Source organism: Momordica charantia, assembly GCF_013281855.1.
Source record: "Momordica charantia cultivar OHB3-1 chromosome 4 unlocalized genomic scaffold, Mcharantia_2.0 BLBB01000004.1, whole genome shotgun sequence".
In the NCBI taxonomy this organism is placed as follows: Eukaryota; Viridiplantae; Streptophyta; class Magnoliopsida; order Cucurbitales; family Cucurbitaceae; genus Momordica; species Momordica charantia.
The window spans coordinates 324289-339187 of record NW_028275162.1 but is presented as its reverse complement, the minus strand read 5'-3'; the positions used below and the strand labels follow the sequence as shown (position 1 = coordinate 339187).

Here is a 14899-nt window from a genome sequence, read left to right as displayed (position 1 = left end):
TTTGATATGAAAAGACCCAATTAAATCTCATCTCTTTTGGATGGACCCATTATGGCAGTATTCCCCTCCCTCTCCCCTTTTTTGTTCAATGCCCCATCACTTGCGCTTCTAAATTATTATTATTTGCCCTTTTTCTTACTCCATCTCCTCTCTCACTTTACTATGTAACACAAAAAAAGTTGTTGTTGTGTTGCCTTTTCAGAAAAGCCATGGTGCTCTGGCTATGGCTGTGGGTCTAACTCAATAACAATTCCACAAATCAATCTATTCTTAATCATATCCCACTTTTTTTTTTTTTGATGGATTTGGTTTGGTTTGGACAATACATCATATTATTGCAATTTTGAACCCAACAATAAAACACTCCCACCATCAGTGAACAACACACAAACATGAATTTCTATTTTTCCAAAGTGCAAAATTTCAGTTCCTCCCACTAATGTCAGTGTTTGTACAATCAATTATTTAAGACCAACCCTTCTTTGGGCATTGTGGAATCAAGCCCAACTTCCCCTATCTTTGGTAAAATGATTATGTTCCTTTTTTTTCCCCAACTTTATTGTATTGGTCTATAAAGTCTTTCCAACTATTCTTGCCTATCTACACTAAAGTACTATCAAACCACTACATAAAAAAAGGGAGAAAAGCGTACGAATTGAAGCTTTCCTTTCACTAATGTTAGTTTGGCTAAGCCGAGTCATGACTCGTGAGTAGTGGGTTGACAATTAACTTTGTTTTCTTTATATGTAGCGAATAATTGAATGGGATATTTTTTAAAAAGTAGAGAGTCAAGTGAAATTGAGTATTTTGTTTATGTGAAATTATCAGAGTGAGGGGAAAAGGGAAAAAAAACCAGGATATAATTTTGGACCAAATAAATGATGGTGTATAGTTGTTTGGGTGTAACGTTATAAATATTATTGTCCACCTTTCAGTCATCACGCGGATGTGTCCCCATTTGTTGGTTTGTTGGACCATTCCATTCAACTCTGTCCTATGAATCCAAACCCATAATTTCCTCCTCGTGTCCTAATTCATAATTACCACTCTCACCTCACCATGTGCCACCCAGTGCTGTTAGTAATTTCCTACAAGAGAAGAATGGGAAGAGGAAGAAGATTCACTGTTTTTTTCTTCTTGTCTATTTATTATTTAATCAGATTCGATTTAGCCCTGAAATTGCAATGAATGGTTCCAATTCCGAACAGAAAAAAAAAAAAAAAGAAAAAGAAAAGAGAAGAACAAGGGGGGGATGAAAATGAAAGGTGGGGAAAGGATTGTCAACTTTGGGCATCATTCATCATTATTCCCCATATCCATCTAACTTTACAGCATAACAAATGCAGGGCAGGGTAGTAGTTATTAATGTTGGTACTGCTACCCTATTCTTCTTTTCTCTCTATGGGCCACACAACACAAGAGAGAACAAAACAGGCTACTTTGTTTATTAATCAATACACCATATATGTACAATCCAAGGGCCTGAAATTTGGGATCCACCCCACTACACTGCTCCTGCTCCTCCCCCAGACATCTCAATCTCAATCTAATCATCACCCCACATTTTGATTTGATCTGATCCGAGTTGGGTTTTGTAACACTAATATTTATGCGGTGTCATCTCGAAAACAAACGACAAGAGTAGTGGAATTTCATTTTTGGATTAAGTCATCTGATACCATATTAATATTCATAAGTTTCATCTCAAAATCAATTTGTATTACTAACACTTGTCAACTTTCTTATATTTTTAACATGAGATTCTTACGGGGTCTTAGAAGAGTGATCACACTGATAAAAACTTTTCATGTGCTCATTTAATAAAATGGAGATATATTAGGTTCCCTCTCATTTAATTTAGGTGGTGTTAATGGGACTTTGATTCGTGATCTTGAACTTTCTTACACGTAGGCTCTAAATTTGGACCATCTTTTTTTTTTTTTAATTTTATTTAAGGTGATGTTGAGAATGCTCATCGGAAAAGGCCCTACTTGAGAGTTGAGACATTGATGGTGGAGAATAGAAAAAAAAAGAGTGATAAAATGGGTTTGAATTGATCGATTGATTGGATTGGAGTTGAGCAGAGGTGCAATAGCCGCCACTAGGCACTAACAATGTTTATTGATGGCTCCATTCCGTTGACGCACCCAAATGAATTTGGAAAATTCAACATTGATTTAATGAAATTACTTCAGTCGTGGGTATTGCTTGGCTTCGGATTGCCACTCAAAGATTTGGTCAGGATTTGTTCCGATTATATATTCAAATCTTATCCCCCTTTTGCATAATTCTTTTCAATTTTGGAGCTGTCGTTTTCAACTGCATCTACCCTCGTCCGATGTAGACATTGCAATTTGAGTTGTCGTATCGTACGCACTTCGTTTAGGAATTTGGGCTCGCTTGAGGCCCAGCCAGGTGACGACTGTCATGGGCTCGGGGGAGCCGGAAAATGAAGCCCATTGGGCTACTAAATTATCGTGATACGAGTCCTTTTTGGACCACTCTTCCGGCCCAGTTAGTCTTCGTCTCCTCTCCCGCCCTTTCTCAGTGACTTCTGGTTTTTCATTTAGGTTTAGCTGCTTCTAATTGTGTCACGATTTGGGAGTCATTTCTCCCGCGTACAGGTACAACTTCCAGAGCTCGAAACTAGGTATCCACCACGGTGATGGAGGAGAATGGCTACGTGGATGTTGAGCAACAGCAAGGGAAAAAGAAGCATAAGGGCAAGCACGACAAGCCGAAGCCATGGGATGAAGATCCTAATATTGACCGCTGGAAAGTCGACAAGTTTGATCCCTCCTGGAATGAAGGTGGCATGCTCGAAGTCAGCTCCTTCTCTACTCTGTTTCCCGAGTACAGAGGCAAGGAATTTCGACGTTCTTCTTTTCAATTTTACTCTCTTGCTATTACGAACAAGTAGGTTGGAATGAATAGAGTATGTGTTGCTTAGATGGCACCTCGAGGTCCAAATTGATCTTTAGATTGTTAGCGCGACGCACTTTATTTAATTCAGTTTTGGTTCGCGGACAACGTTGTGAAACAGTTTCAGATTACTGTGAACATCGAGGTTGTTTGAACTGTTGGTTTCGCCAAGTAGAGTGGCTAATAAGGGGCTATCATTTCATGTTTGGTTTCTTTTAGGCCCACATCCTTTATTCAGCGTTTTAAGAATTAGTTCGATTTCTACCCGGTTACACTATTGCGGTCGAGATGGTTTGGTATGGTTTCGAGGGAGCCAAGAAAGTTTTTTCCTTAGTTCCGCTACCTATTTTGTCAATGTTTTTCCTGAAAATATTTTGGTGGCAACAGAATAGCATGGTTTCGGTCTTGAAATCTATGAATTTGGCTATCTTTATCGGTGGGAAATGTATAGTTAATTTTGTCTTTTCTGATAAGTTTGATTTTACTTCCATCTACGGATCTGTCTGTCTCTCAATATATATTTTGATTGACTGTGCACAACAATCAGATTCAAATTTTTAAGGATTTCCATTTTTCAATTTTTCAGAAAAGTATTTGCAAGAAGCATGGCCGATTGTTAAGTCTGCGTTGAAAGAGTTTCGTGTTGCCTGTGAGCTGAATCTGGTAAGAGTCCTTAAACCTCTGATAGAGAAATGAAAGAGTCCATAACTCTGATGTTGGATGATTTGGTCAGCTGTGAGGTAGTCATTCTTTTTTGCTGGTAGTCTTCCTGCATGTGCTTGTAAGCAGTTAGTCTGTAGCTGTCAGTTAACATGTTAGAGCTAGCATTTCCCATAGACAAGATTTTCTTTCATGCATTTACATTAAATATTTCTGGATAGAAACACCCAAGTTAGAATTAAAAATGAAGAATCAAGATTTCTCTGATATGATTTACTCTTCCTATATTTTAAAGCCGAAGTGAATCCTTTAGATCAAGATTTGGTTATTTTTGGAGGGTTAAATTTATCTATGTCTCGTTTATACAGTTTCCTTTTCCTTTCTGCTAATAGTAATGACTTAATCCCACCAACTTGAGGTGTAAGCATAACTTAATCTAAAGAATTTCATCTTCATATACTTTTCCGCCTGTATTCTTCTTACTTCCCAAGCTTAAGTTTTAATTTTAACCTTACTAAAATCAGATTTTATGGTGCCAATGTACTCCTAATTTTTGATATGGTCCAATTTTGAATGATAATAGGTTCTAGGGTTTTGCAACACTTTTAATTTTTTTTTGAATAAGATATGAAATTTTCATTGATAAATGAAAATAACAGGAATGTTCAAAGACACAAACCCCTAAAGGAGTGTGAAAAAGAAAAACCATAAAGCGAAGAAGTAATAAAAGCTTCTAATTCTAGAAGAATAACTTCAAAATAAATCTAAGAAGGAAAACCATTGAGAAGCCTTGAACTTTGCAAGCTCATTACAATCTAGCCAATCCTTGCTCTTGTTGCAACACTGATCCAGAACTATCCTTTCTATAAAATGTAGAATGTTTACTTAGTAAAATTAGAGATGTATAAAGATGCAAGACTCTACAGCATTTGTGTGATGTTTGCTGTAGTTGAGTTATATATACTATTTAATCCAGAACTATCCCTTGGGCGTTGGCCACTGCTGAGTGTTGCTGTGATTCATATTTGTTCTTTGTCTTTCAGATTCTGAATATTACCAAAACCTCTATTTCTTGGTAGTCTAATCGTATGCATTAAATGTGTTTGTGCTAAACCATAGTTTGCATTTGTCTCCCCCCCACCCACCCACATGATATCTAGGCATTCAAACCACCCTTTATGGGAGTGTGAGATAAGGAGGTTCATTGATTGTGATTGACAGTTTACACTGTTTGGATTTTGATTATGCTATTTGAGATGCTTTGAAACAATTTGTTGCTTGCTGCATGTGTTTTAATCTACTATGGTTGGCCAGGTTGAAGGATCAATGACGGTTTCAACAACCAGGAAGACTAGGGATCCATATATTATTGTCAAGGCAAGGGATCTTATCAAACTCTTGTCAAGAAGCGTACCTGCTCCTCAGGTATAACAATAATTTGATTCATTTTATGGTATTTCTCTATTGATGTAGTCGTTTGAGACTTTCTTTCACATATATTGTTATTTTGTAGTAAGTTGTTTGGTCATGTTTTGTATTCCATTTTGTTGTGTCAGGCAATTAAAATACTGGACGATGAAATGCAATGTGATATCATTAAGATTGGGAATTTGGTAGGCAAGAAGGTAAGTGTCATTTACAACATGTTTTAGTTATTATAGACTGGTTTTGAGCTCTAATTCTATGAAGACATTTGTTTAAGAAATTTTCATAGTTATCATCCTTTAATCTTCTTGAAATTGGACGACTACGGTCTAAGGTACACAGTCCATATATAGTTTTTTATTCTTTGATCACTAGAACATGCAACTTGAAGTTGAAAATTGGTTAGAGGTTAAGTTTCTTGGTTTTTTTTTTGTGTAATCATAATGTTGGTAATCAAACATTAGATGGAATACCATATCCCATAGCATATTTTTTGATTTTTTTGATGCCATGATTAAGTTTATAAGTATTTCTTGCATCATAATTATTTATTATGTTTATGAGTTTCTTTTATTTGCAAGAAGGTATAGGGTTATGGATGTGTTCCTCATGCTTTATCTGCTCTATATCAATCTTGAAATTTGACTTTGGCCTGACCTCTATTATAATGCAGGATCGAATGGTTAAAAGAAGGCAACATCTTGTGGGCCCAAATTCATCAACTTTAAAGGTTCATATAGCTGTATAGTTAAATGATTTCCAGCCTTACTAAATTTCTCCTGCTTTAATAAAGAAATCTCACTTCAGCATTCTTAGAGAGGGGCAATTGTGTTTATCTTGAAAAGTCCATGCTCTATTTCTTCTCTCTTATTTTTTAATTGTTATTGTAGCACAGGCGCTTGAAATATTGACAGGATGCTATATTCTTGTTCAGGTGCGTATATATATTTTTGCTTGTTACCTACTTCATCTCTTTCAGTCTTTCCTCTTCTGTAGTGCCAATTTGTTCCCGACAGGGCAATACAGTTGCTGCAATGGGTTCATTCAAAGGTTTAAAGCAAGTCAGGAGGATAGTGGAAGACTGTATGCTGAATAAAATGCATCCTGTATACAATATTAAGGTTTCTGGGTTTAATTTTGTAAAGTGTTTTATGTTACTCCACAACAGTTCTCTGCCTAACTTGCAATCTCTGCAGATTCTCATGATGAAGAAAGAGCTTGCTAATGATCCAGCACTCGCAAATGAAAATTGGGATAGGTTTCTTCCAAAATTCAAGAGGTATTCCATTTAGACATGAACTTGTTTGCCGATTTTCTTGTGCTAGGATCATGTATATATTCTTACGTAACCATCTTCTTTGTCAGGAAAACTGTTAAACAAAAGAAGGCCAAGAGTAAAGAGAAGAAGCCGTATACACCTTTTCCTCCTCCTCAGCAACCTAGCAAGGTGCGATAGCTGCCTTTCACTCCTAGAGGCGCAGCATTTGTTTACTTATATTTTTAAGAGGGAATTATGGAAATAGCATAATAATATGGTACATAATACTATAATAGTTTATAGTAGTCTATTCTCAAAATTACAATAATAACAAAAATGTAGAAAAGAAACAGGCCACAACATATTGGATGCCATATTTAAACCATATTCTATGTGGAGATTATAGGGGGGATTAAACATAGACATTTTCAAATTCTTCTTTTCTAGATTTCTTCATTTCAATAAATTTTTTTTTTCAATACCATGCATTTACAGATTGATATACAATTGGAAACTGGAGAATACTTTTTAAGTGACAAAAAGAAGTCAGCAAAGAAATGGCAGGAGAAGCAGGAGAAGCAGGCAGAAAAAACTGCTGAGAACAAGAGAAAAAGAGAAGCTGCCTTTGTTCCTCCTAAGGTCGTATATTGGAGCTCCTTGATTCAGCTTCTCCAATCTTTTAAAAATTTTCGTTTTTTCTACTAGTATACGTCCTCTAATGCTTTCAGTGATATTGGTTGTATCCATTCAGGAGCCTCCGAAGCAGGATACCAAATCTGATGGGGATAACAACGATATAGCCACAATGGCAAAGGCCCTGAAGGTATTACGAGTCATATGCTTTCTCTGCGTTTTGTGTGTATACAAATATTAGCCATGGATACTCCAAGAAGATTTTTCAACTGGAAATGGCCGCCCAAGCCATTTTTTTGAGAATGTGGTTTGTGACTGGTGATGGTGTTGCTTTGCAGGAAAAGGCGAAGGCATTAGGGAAACGAAAAGCTGCGGAAACTATCAATGCGGAATCTTATATTGCCTCATCTAGCAATCAGCCGCATTTCAAAAAGAAATCCAAGACTTAATCGATCGTAGAAGTTAGCAAGTACATTGTGAGGGGCACTTCATCCCTTGTGGACGGGAGCCCCTAATTTTTCTAAAATTACGAAAGCTTCAAGTTTTGTGTATGACTTCATATTTGTTAGATCTCGGATCACAGATTAGTATTGATGAGAAAAGCTGGAGCCCTATCATTTACCGTGTCTCGTCCTTTTTCCAGTTTTCTTTTGATTTTCCTTTTGTAGGTTTCTGAGTTCATTGCTAATTTGCTAGACAGCTCTCTTCGCCCTCTAAATGAGATGAGCCATGAACTTTAGGCAGGATATGAACTTGTCACTTGAGTTCTGTTCTCCGATACTATAAAATGATGATTCAACGGTGTAGTCTCTAAGGCTCCATTGGATAATGGTCTTGTTTTTGAAAATTACAAATTTCTAGGATGTGTTGTTCACGCTTCTCATATACACATTTGAATTCTTGACAAAGTTTCTAATTAAAAAATAGTAATTATTTAGGCTAAGCAAGAAAGTAAAATGAGGTTACCTTGGAATATTCATTCCAATATACATTCAGTTTTGAGGGAGACGCGTGTACAAGTTTTATAAGACGTTATGTCAGCTGCTATCATATTTTGGAAGACGATGTTGAATGTAGCAGTTTAAAATGTGATTAAAATCGATGATGACCTAAGGAGATTAGATTGATGAATGTTGATTTATAATTATATTGCATGACAATTTAATATTGTTGTTTCCGAGGCAATATTTTCCCACCCGCAACACTCGTCAAATTTCCTTTAATTGAAAATATTTTGACTTCTAGAAGATATTTTCAGTACAAACCTTATTTTGGTTCCACAATTTTTATTAGTTTATAAATTTTTAAACACTTGATTTTCATTCTCGACTTTTACATAAAATTGTTTTAATTTTGACTATTGATTTTTTTAAATAATTTTGTTCATTACTTAATGAATGGTTGTTTATAAAATTGTTTGAGTAGTGAAAACTACATGTATTAGATTAAGTGGGAGGTTTCCAAATAAATTTGAATTCTTGTTAAATGATTAGTGAAAAAATGAGTTTTTTTTTGTTTGTTTGTTTGTTTTTATAACAAGGAAAAATGAGTGATAGAGATTGGAAATTTAATAATGAAAATAGAATATTGGAAAATGGGTTACCAGTTCCCACCCTGGGAAAGAAAAGGGGAAGTTTAGAATTATGAGGAGATGTGTGGATGAGATTAGGCATAGGGGTTTATCATGTAACAGTAAACATCACATGGTCTGACAAAATACAAAATAGGCTTCCCATAAAGTCAAACTAATTTAATTGACTTCTACCTATTAAATTACAAACCTAAAGTACGACAAAGTCAACACAATTAGAAAAATATATATGAATGAATGAATGAATATCCCCTTCTCTCTCTCTCTCTCTCTCTCTGAAACATGTGGAACGCACAAAAATAAAATAAAATAAAATCTTAATTTTGACTAATCAAAATCTCAAAAACTAAAGCCGTCATGTCACTATTTTATAGGCCAAAGTTGACAAGAAACCATATTATTTTACAAATACACCTTATTCTCAAGTCAAGAGTCACCTGAGAAATGTAATAAACAAATTAAAGGAGTATAAGTTTCCATGGCAACCATCAGCTTTTAAATAAGAGATGACAATTTAGAGATCATAAAAAGAAATTTGAAATTTGAAGTGGGTTTCGTAAGGGAAAGGGAATTAAAGACCGAAGAAACAGAAGCAGCTCAATATAATTAATTTCATTTGCTTCTCAAACTGAAACATCCCACTTTTAGTCGTTAAGTCTAAAAAACAGTTTTTAAAATTTTAAAACTCATATAATAGCTAGATTAGTGATCTATCATACACAAATTCGAAAGCTGAAACTCTAACTTATTAAACATAACAATAAAAGTTAAAAAAACTAAACTTGTAATTCAATATATATTATTGATGGTGGTTGTCTGGTAAAAAAACGATTTCTAATTTTCCTCAAGTACATTTTAACTGTAAAAACTGCCGCCACAATGTTCCAGCACCTTCAAACAATTTCGAAACAAGTAGCTTCAATCTGTAAATGTAATAAACCCGAAAAAGAAATAAAAACCTGAAACTGCAGAGAGAGGAAAAAAAAAAAAGAGCTGATCCAAGAAGTAGTGCTGCAAAAATAACTCATAGTACATTATGGACTATATATATATATATATATAGTACATCTACATATAGGTTACTAATTAATTATAGCACCGAAGACAAAAATGAAGTGGGAAATAAAATCATGGACTGATTCTGATTCTCACCTGGCTAGAATTCTAACATATATATCAGCCAATTATGAGATCAATCCTATAACATGTAAACTGTAAGATCATATCTGTAGCAAGGAAGTGATCTCAACACTAAATATATTATATGCACAACAATCAATCCGCCTATATATATATATATATAATGGAGATCAAAGGAGAGATATTAAAAACCCTGAAATGTGTGGAACCACATAACCCGGAGAGATACAGTGGAAGGAAGATTGAGATGATCAAAAACATCAATTTTTCCAAAGCCAAATTCTTCTTCTTCTTCAGAGTTTGTGTGTTATATATTTACACAAATGTGGGGAATGGTCCTGATCGATGATCTGCTGATCATGAGCTTGTCTACAACATCCCCACCATTGATCTCAGCTCATCCCAATTGCTATTTGTGAAGAAATCATTGACATCAAGCTGATTGGTAACTGGAGGTGAAATAATCCCACTTGAAGAAACTGGAGATGGAGCCACGGAGCAGCAGCTGCTAATATTTGCTTGATGATAATAGTTGTTGTTATAGTTACTGTTCCATTCGTTTGGGTAATTTTGAAGAATTGGCGGCTTCTTCTCCACCTGCTGGTTGTGGATGATCATGGACTCACAGCTGAAATTTATATAACTAATTTCTCCACTCTTTTGATGATCATGATCATGATCAGCCCCCACCAAATTATTGCATATGTTATTATTTGCACTACTCATCATAGGGTTAGTTTTCGTCGTTGTCGTTGTACTCGTGGTCGTCTGTTTGTTCCAACTCGATCCATATCTTCTGCAACTCACATTCCTCTTGAAGATCCGGCACAACGTCCAAATTTCCTTTCAAAATAAAATCCAACAAAACAAAAATTAGTTCAACAGTTAGAGCATTAGTAGCGCATGCATGCAGTTATATTATTATTATTATTATTACTATAGTGTAAATATAGTTTTTGTTACCGCTTGTTCAGCAAAGTTTTTGGAGTTGGGCTGCAGTTTTTGGTTTGTGGGATTGGGATTGGGAGGTGGGAGGCGAAATTCGTGCATCATCCAATCAGTTTTGGTGCCTTTTCCAGCACTCCCACGATAGTAAACCAATGTTTTCTTGAGGCCAATGCATTCATTTCCTTCTCCTCCGTTTGAATAAACTGGCTTGTCAATGCCCGTCGCCTTCCAAAATCCAGACCCTGTAACCCTATTTGGCCTTATGCTGTTCTTGTACTTCCTCCCTCTCCTGCAAAAAAAATACCATTCCTTCTCTCCAGCCCCACCACCGTTGCTGCAACTGCCATCTGCAAACCACATAAAAAATTTAAATAGATGGATTGGATAAAATTTAATTCATATATTGAATATCCAATACTTACAGGGGAGATCCCATGGGTTGTGTTTGTAGATATCAATCTGCTTGATGAGTTCGAGACTGATGGGTCTCCTCTCAACTTTTCGACGAAGGTAGAAGCTCACCAATTCTTCGTCCGTCGGGTGGAAGCGGAATCCCGGCAGCGGCATCTCGTTGTCGCCCTCGCCGTCGCAAACTTCTGGAGTATCCATATCCATCGTCCCTGGCTTGGCCGTGTCAAAAATGTTTCAAGACATGAAGTTTGAAAATAATGCCAAAATGTTGTCATGGGTTGATGTTCTTATAACAATATTAATAATAAATTGTAATTAGGATTTGGGAGGAAGGACAAAACCGGGATTTTGTGAGGTCAAAGTCACAGGGTTTGACTCTGTAATTCGGTGATGGATGACTCAAGACAACCATTTCGCTCCACTCTTCTATCTTTCTGACGGAGAGATTTGGTCGAATTGCCATTTTGGACTTTTTTATTTATTTATTTTTTCCTTCTTCAGCACATGACATCTTTTAAAGGGAATTTATGGCTTTATTTGTCTTATTCACTGTTCATATCACAAATTACTTTCTTACCCTTTGAAAAACTTGTATCCATGCTTTTCTTTGCTTTCTAAAATTGACATTTCATCTCACCTATTTTTCAAATTAGTTCAACAACAATCCTTTATGCTTGAGTTTTCTTTATCTATACATTATTGACAAATTTATTACATATTTTAAACCATTTTAAATCAATAGCTAATCGAACAAATTAGTCCTTGATGATCATATTACTCATTAGGGGTGACATTAAACTCCATGAGTCAAGACAAAGATCAATGAATTGAGCTCCAAAGAATTGAACTCCCAAATAGGACCACAAGGATGACTAACCTAAGGATTCTTGAGGCCAAAAGGACTAAACTCACGACGACAAATGCCCATGGGTCGACAAGACCATATAGTAGCTAGGCTGGTTGCTTTGCCTAGGACCATGTGTCCCGATTGATTGTCCAAGAGTCCTCGCCCATCTTATACCGACAAATTGAGAGGCTGGCACCCGCCGACCAATCGAACGAGCCAAGGGTATCCTAAACACAGGATTACATCAATTATTGACTAATTGTGCTGTTAAATTCAAGATCCAATAATCTAAAGGGTTCAAAAGAAATAGGTATAACTAAGAAACATAAAGCTTTCACTTTCACTAAACAGATCTCGTAATCAAGGTACACAAGAAAATCTTAATTCTTGCTATATTTCGTACCAATTGAATTCTAACTTAAATATTAGAGTGCATGTGATTAGCAGTAGTATTGAAATTTTCTTTCGAAGATTTACCCAATTTATTATTTAAAAAAGATTGGTGCCTCATTACGCATCAACCTTACTAACCCGCAATGTAAGCAAGGTTTTTTACTATAATATTGGGATTCAAAAGTACTTTATTTGTTAAGATAAATAATGACTCGATTATTCCTAGATAGAATAAATGTGTGTGTATATATAAAATAGTTAAAATACAGCCAGTGAAACAATTTGTGTATATGCGAAAATCAAAGGATATACTTTTGGATTTGTGATTATATTTTTTTTCCTTTTACATAATCTTAAATAAAATAAAATAATCATAATAATCAAATAAAAAACCACCAATTTGTGTTATTTTAAATTTTGGTAAACAGGTAAACAGTTTTAATTTAAAACCAAATTTTATGTTACTAATTAATTAGATAAGACTTACATCATCGCCAGCTGGCTCAATTCCTTCACACTACAATTTGCACTTTTTCCCACCTTCGATAGTGAAAAGTTGATAATACCGACTCTTATTATTCACTTGTTAATTTTTGTTTCTATCTAGTGTGTTTAATATCACACTATATGAGAAAGAAAGAAATTAAATTTGTAAACATGATTAAATCACAAATGAACTCAAAGGTTTAAGTTGATAGATTAAGATAAATTAAATTAATTCTTAGATATCTAATATTTCCCTCGCCATCTGTGAACTTGAAAAATTGTAACAATGAAAATTAAGGAAACAACAATATCGAAGCTTGAACGCGCATGATCTCCATAAATCAAAGGCTATAGATGTCTCAATATCGAAAAATTATAACGATAAGACATCAGACACTAGATTGGGATGTGACATAGTAGGCAGGTCGGGTCGGGGCATGGAGTTGCATCTTTCCTACATGGGTCACATTTAGATTTAGTGTTGGGCACTCTAAAACTAAAAGCATGACTAATTGAGGCTTGATGTGATCTTGCCTTATTGGACCTGTTCTCCACCCTATGGACTCCACAATTTTATCATCTCTCTCTTTAAGTCTTAGGGCCAACCTACAAAGTATCTAAATTTTACGGGTCTTCATTATTGCTCGTAGTATTTAGGTGGCGACGTATATTTAGATAGTTGCGCTTGTTGGGTGTGGTTGTAAATGCAAACAAAATTCCACATTAGTTAAAGAATTAAAAGATGCTCTATTGTATATGTAGGCAATGATAATTATCTCGATGGATATGAAATTTTTGGATTAGACTAAATTGTTATTGTTTTGGAGATAAAAAAACTAATTGTTTGACTAAAACTTTGAATATGATAATTATGAAAACAAAACAAAAATTTAGCAATTAAGCACCCAAATGATATTATGTATATTTGATTGATTGATGCAAGTGAAAAGGGGAGGGAGAAAAATGGAGGTAAGGGAATTAATGCAATGAAAATGGTATTGAAAACATATATGCAAAGGACTGAAAGCCACCCAAACCGTACAAATCTGTATTTTCTATCTTTGAGACTTTTTCTTTTCCAAACGAAGAAATTAATGCGGACCAAATAATGACATTCAACTTATATGAAGTTGCGTGGAAGATGCAACAAACTTTTTTATATGCACATATATATATATATATATTAAGAAACTTATAATCGCCACACGAGATATTAACTTTTTTAATTATGCTCAAATTGACATAAAAGATATACCAACTAACAAATTTTGTTAAGTTCCTGCGAAATCGAAAAGAAAAATTTAACCATTTATCAAAATAAATCTCTCAAATATATATATATATAATGCACTTTACTTTTCTTTAGCTTTGTTTTCTACCCGGAATTGTTAAGTCATGTCAAATTATAGCTCTAATTGGTATGTTATTATCAATATTTAAATAACGGTATTTATGACAAAGACTTTATTAGAAAAATAGAAATCAAATCGATTTTATTTTTTTAATTTAAGGACTTAATATAACACAACTATCAAAGTTCAAATACTAAATCTATAGTATAATGGTGTTTATTTCATTTTGGCATCTTCAACTTTTAAGTTTATTTTATATTTTAGTCCTTAAGCTTTCAAATGTTAACAATTTTGATCCTTACCATTATTTTGCCATCTACCAATATATACATCCGATTTTTGTTTTTAACCAATCTATGTGACTCAATTATATGCCCAAACATCACACGTTAGCACAAATATTTGAAGCAACATAATCCAGTTTAACAAAACGAAAGAAACGTAAAGACCAAATTAATGGTTATTTTTTAAAAGTTCAAAATTAAAATAAAAGTTTTAAAAGACTATAAACATTAAAATAAAGTTAATTTTGAAATTTAGGGATCATAGAATTATATTCTTTTTAATTTAAAAAATTATAAAGATATTTTGAAAGTCGAACAAAATAAAATAAGTTTAAAAATTTAGGAATAAAACGAAATAATTCTAAAAGTTCATAGAAAAAATAAAGGTCAAATTACAAGTTAAGTACTTAAACTTCAAGAGTTGTCTAATTGACCCGTAAACTTTAAATAATATCTACTAAGTTTCTTAATAAGTCCCCGAATTTTAAATTTTGTTTTTAATAGGTTTATGTCATATTCAAATATGTAGATCTATTAGACATAAAATTA

The 14899-nt window shown here is 34.3% G+C and overlaps 2 protein-coding genes across 2 annotated transcripts; one reads left to right on the top strand and one right to left on the bottom strand.

The window, feature by feature from the left end:
- The first annotated feature begins 2553 nt into the window (after positions 1-2553).
- Positions 2554-7519, top strand: LOC111016809 (RNA-binding KH domain-containing protein). The gene is made up of 12 exons (XM_022292329.2): positions 2554-2861; positions 3509-3585; positions 4897-5007; positions 5139-5207; positions 5681-5737; positions 5903-5941; positions 6024-6128; positions 6204-6286; positions 6373-6454; positions 6761-6904; positions 7017-7088; positions 7237-7519. The coding sequence occupies exons 1-12, from the start codon at positions 2666-2668 to the stop codon at positions 7345-7347; spliced, it is 1146 nt and encodes a 381-aa protein (XP_022148021.1). The 5' UTR covers positions 2554-2665; the 3' UTR covers positions 7348-7519.
- A 1976-nt stretch (positions 7520-9495) lies between these two features.
- On the bottom strand, positions 9496-11269 carry LOC111016702 (putative NAC domain-containing protein 94). The gene is made up of 3 exons (XM_022292173.2): positions 11000-11269; positions 10593-10924; positions 9496-10472 (listed from the first exon to the last, which is right to left on the bottom strand). The coding sequence occupies exons 1-3, from the start codon at positions 11190-11192 to the stop codon at positions 9999-10001; spliced, it is 999 nt and encodes a 332-aa protein (XP_022147865.2). The 5' UTR covers positions 11193-11269; the 3' UTR covers positions 9496-9998.
- Positions 11270-14899: the final 3630 nt, after the last annotated feature.

Bases quoted from the DNA above. Each gene is read 5' to 3' on its own strand.
- LOC111016702 (XM_022292173.2), bottom strand. From the start codon at position 11,192: ATGGATATGGATACTCCAGAAGTTTGCGACGGCGAGGGCGACAACGAG. The intron at 10,925-10,999 runs GTAAGTATTGGA...TGTGGTTTGCAG, and splicing joins CAACCCATGGGATCTCCCCT to ATGGCAGTTGCAGCAACGGT. The intron at 10,473-10,592 runs GTAACAAAAACT...TTATTTTGAAAG, and splicing joins AAAACTTTGCTGAACAAGCG to GAAATTTGGACGTTGTGCCG.
- LOC111016809 (XM_022292329.2), top strand. From the start codon at position 2,666: ATGGAGGAGAATGGCTACGTGGATGTTGAGCAACAGCAAGGGAAAAAG. The intron at 6,129-6,203 runs GTTTCTGGGTTT...CAATCTCTGCAG, and splicing joins ATCCTGTATACAATATTAAG to ATTCTCATGATGAAGAAAGA. The intron at 6,287-6,372 runs GTATTCCATTTA...CTTCTTTGTCAG, and splicing joins TTTCTTCCAAAATTCAAGAG to GAAAACTGTTAAACAAAAGA.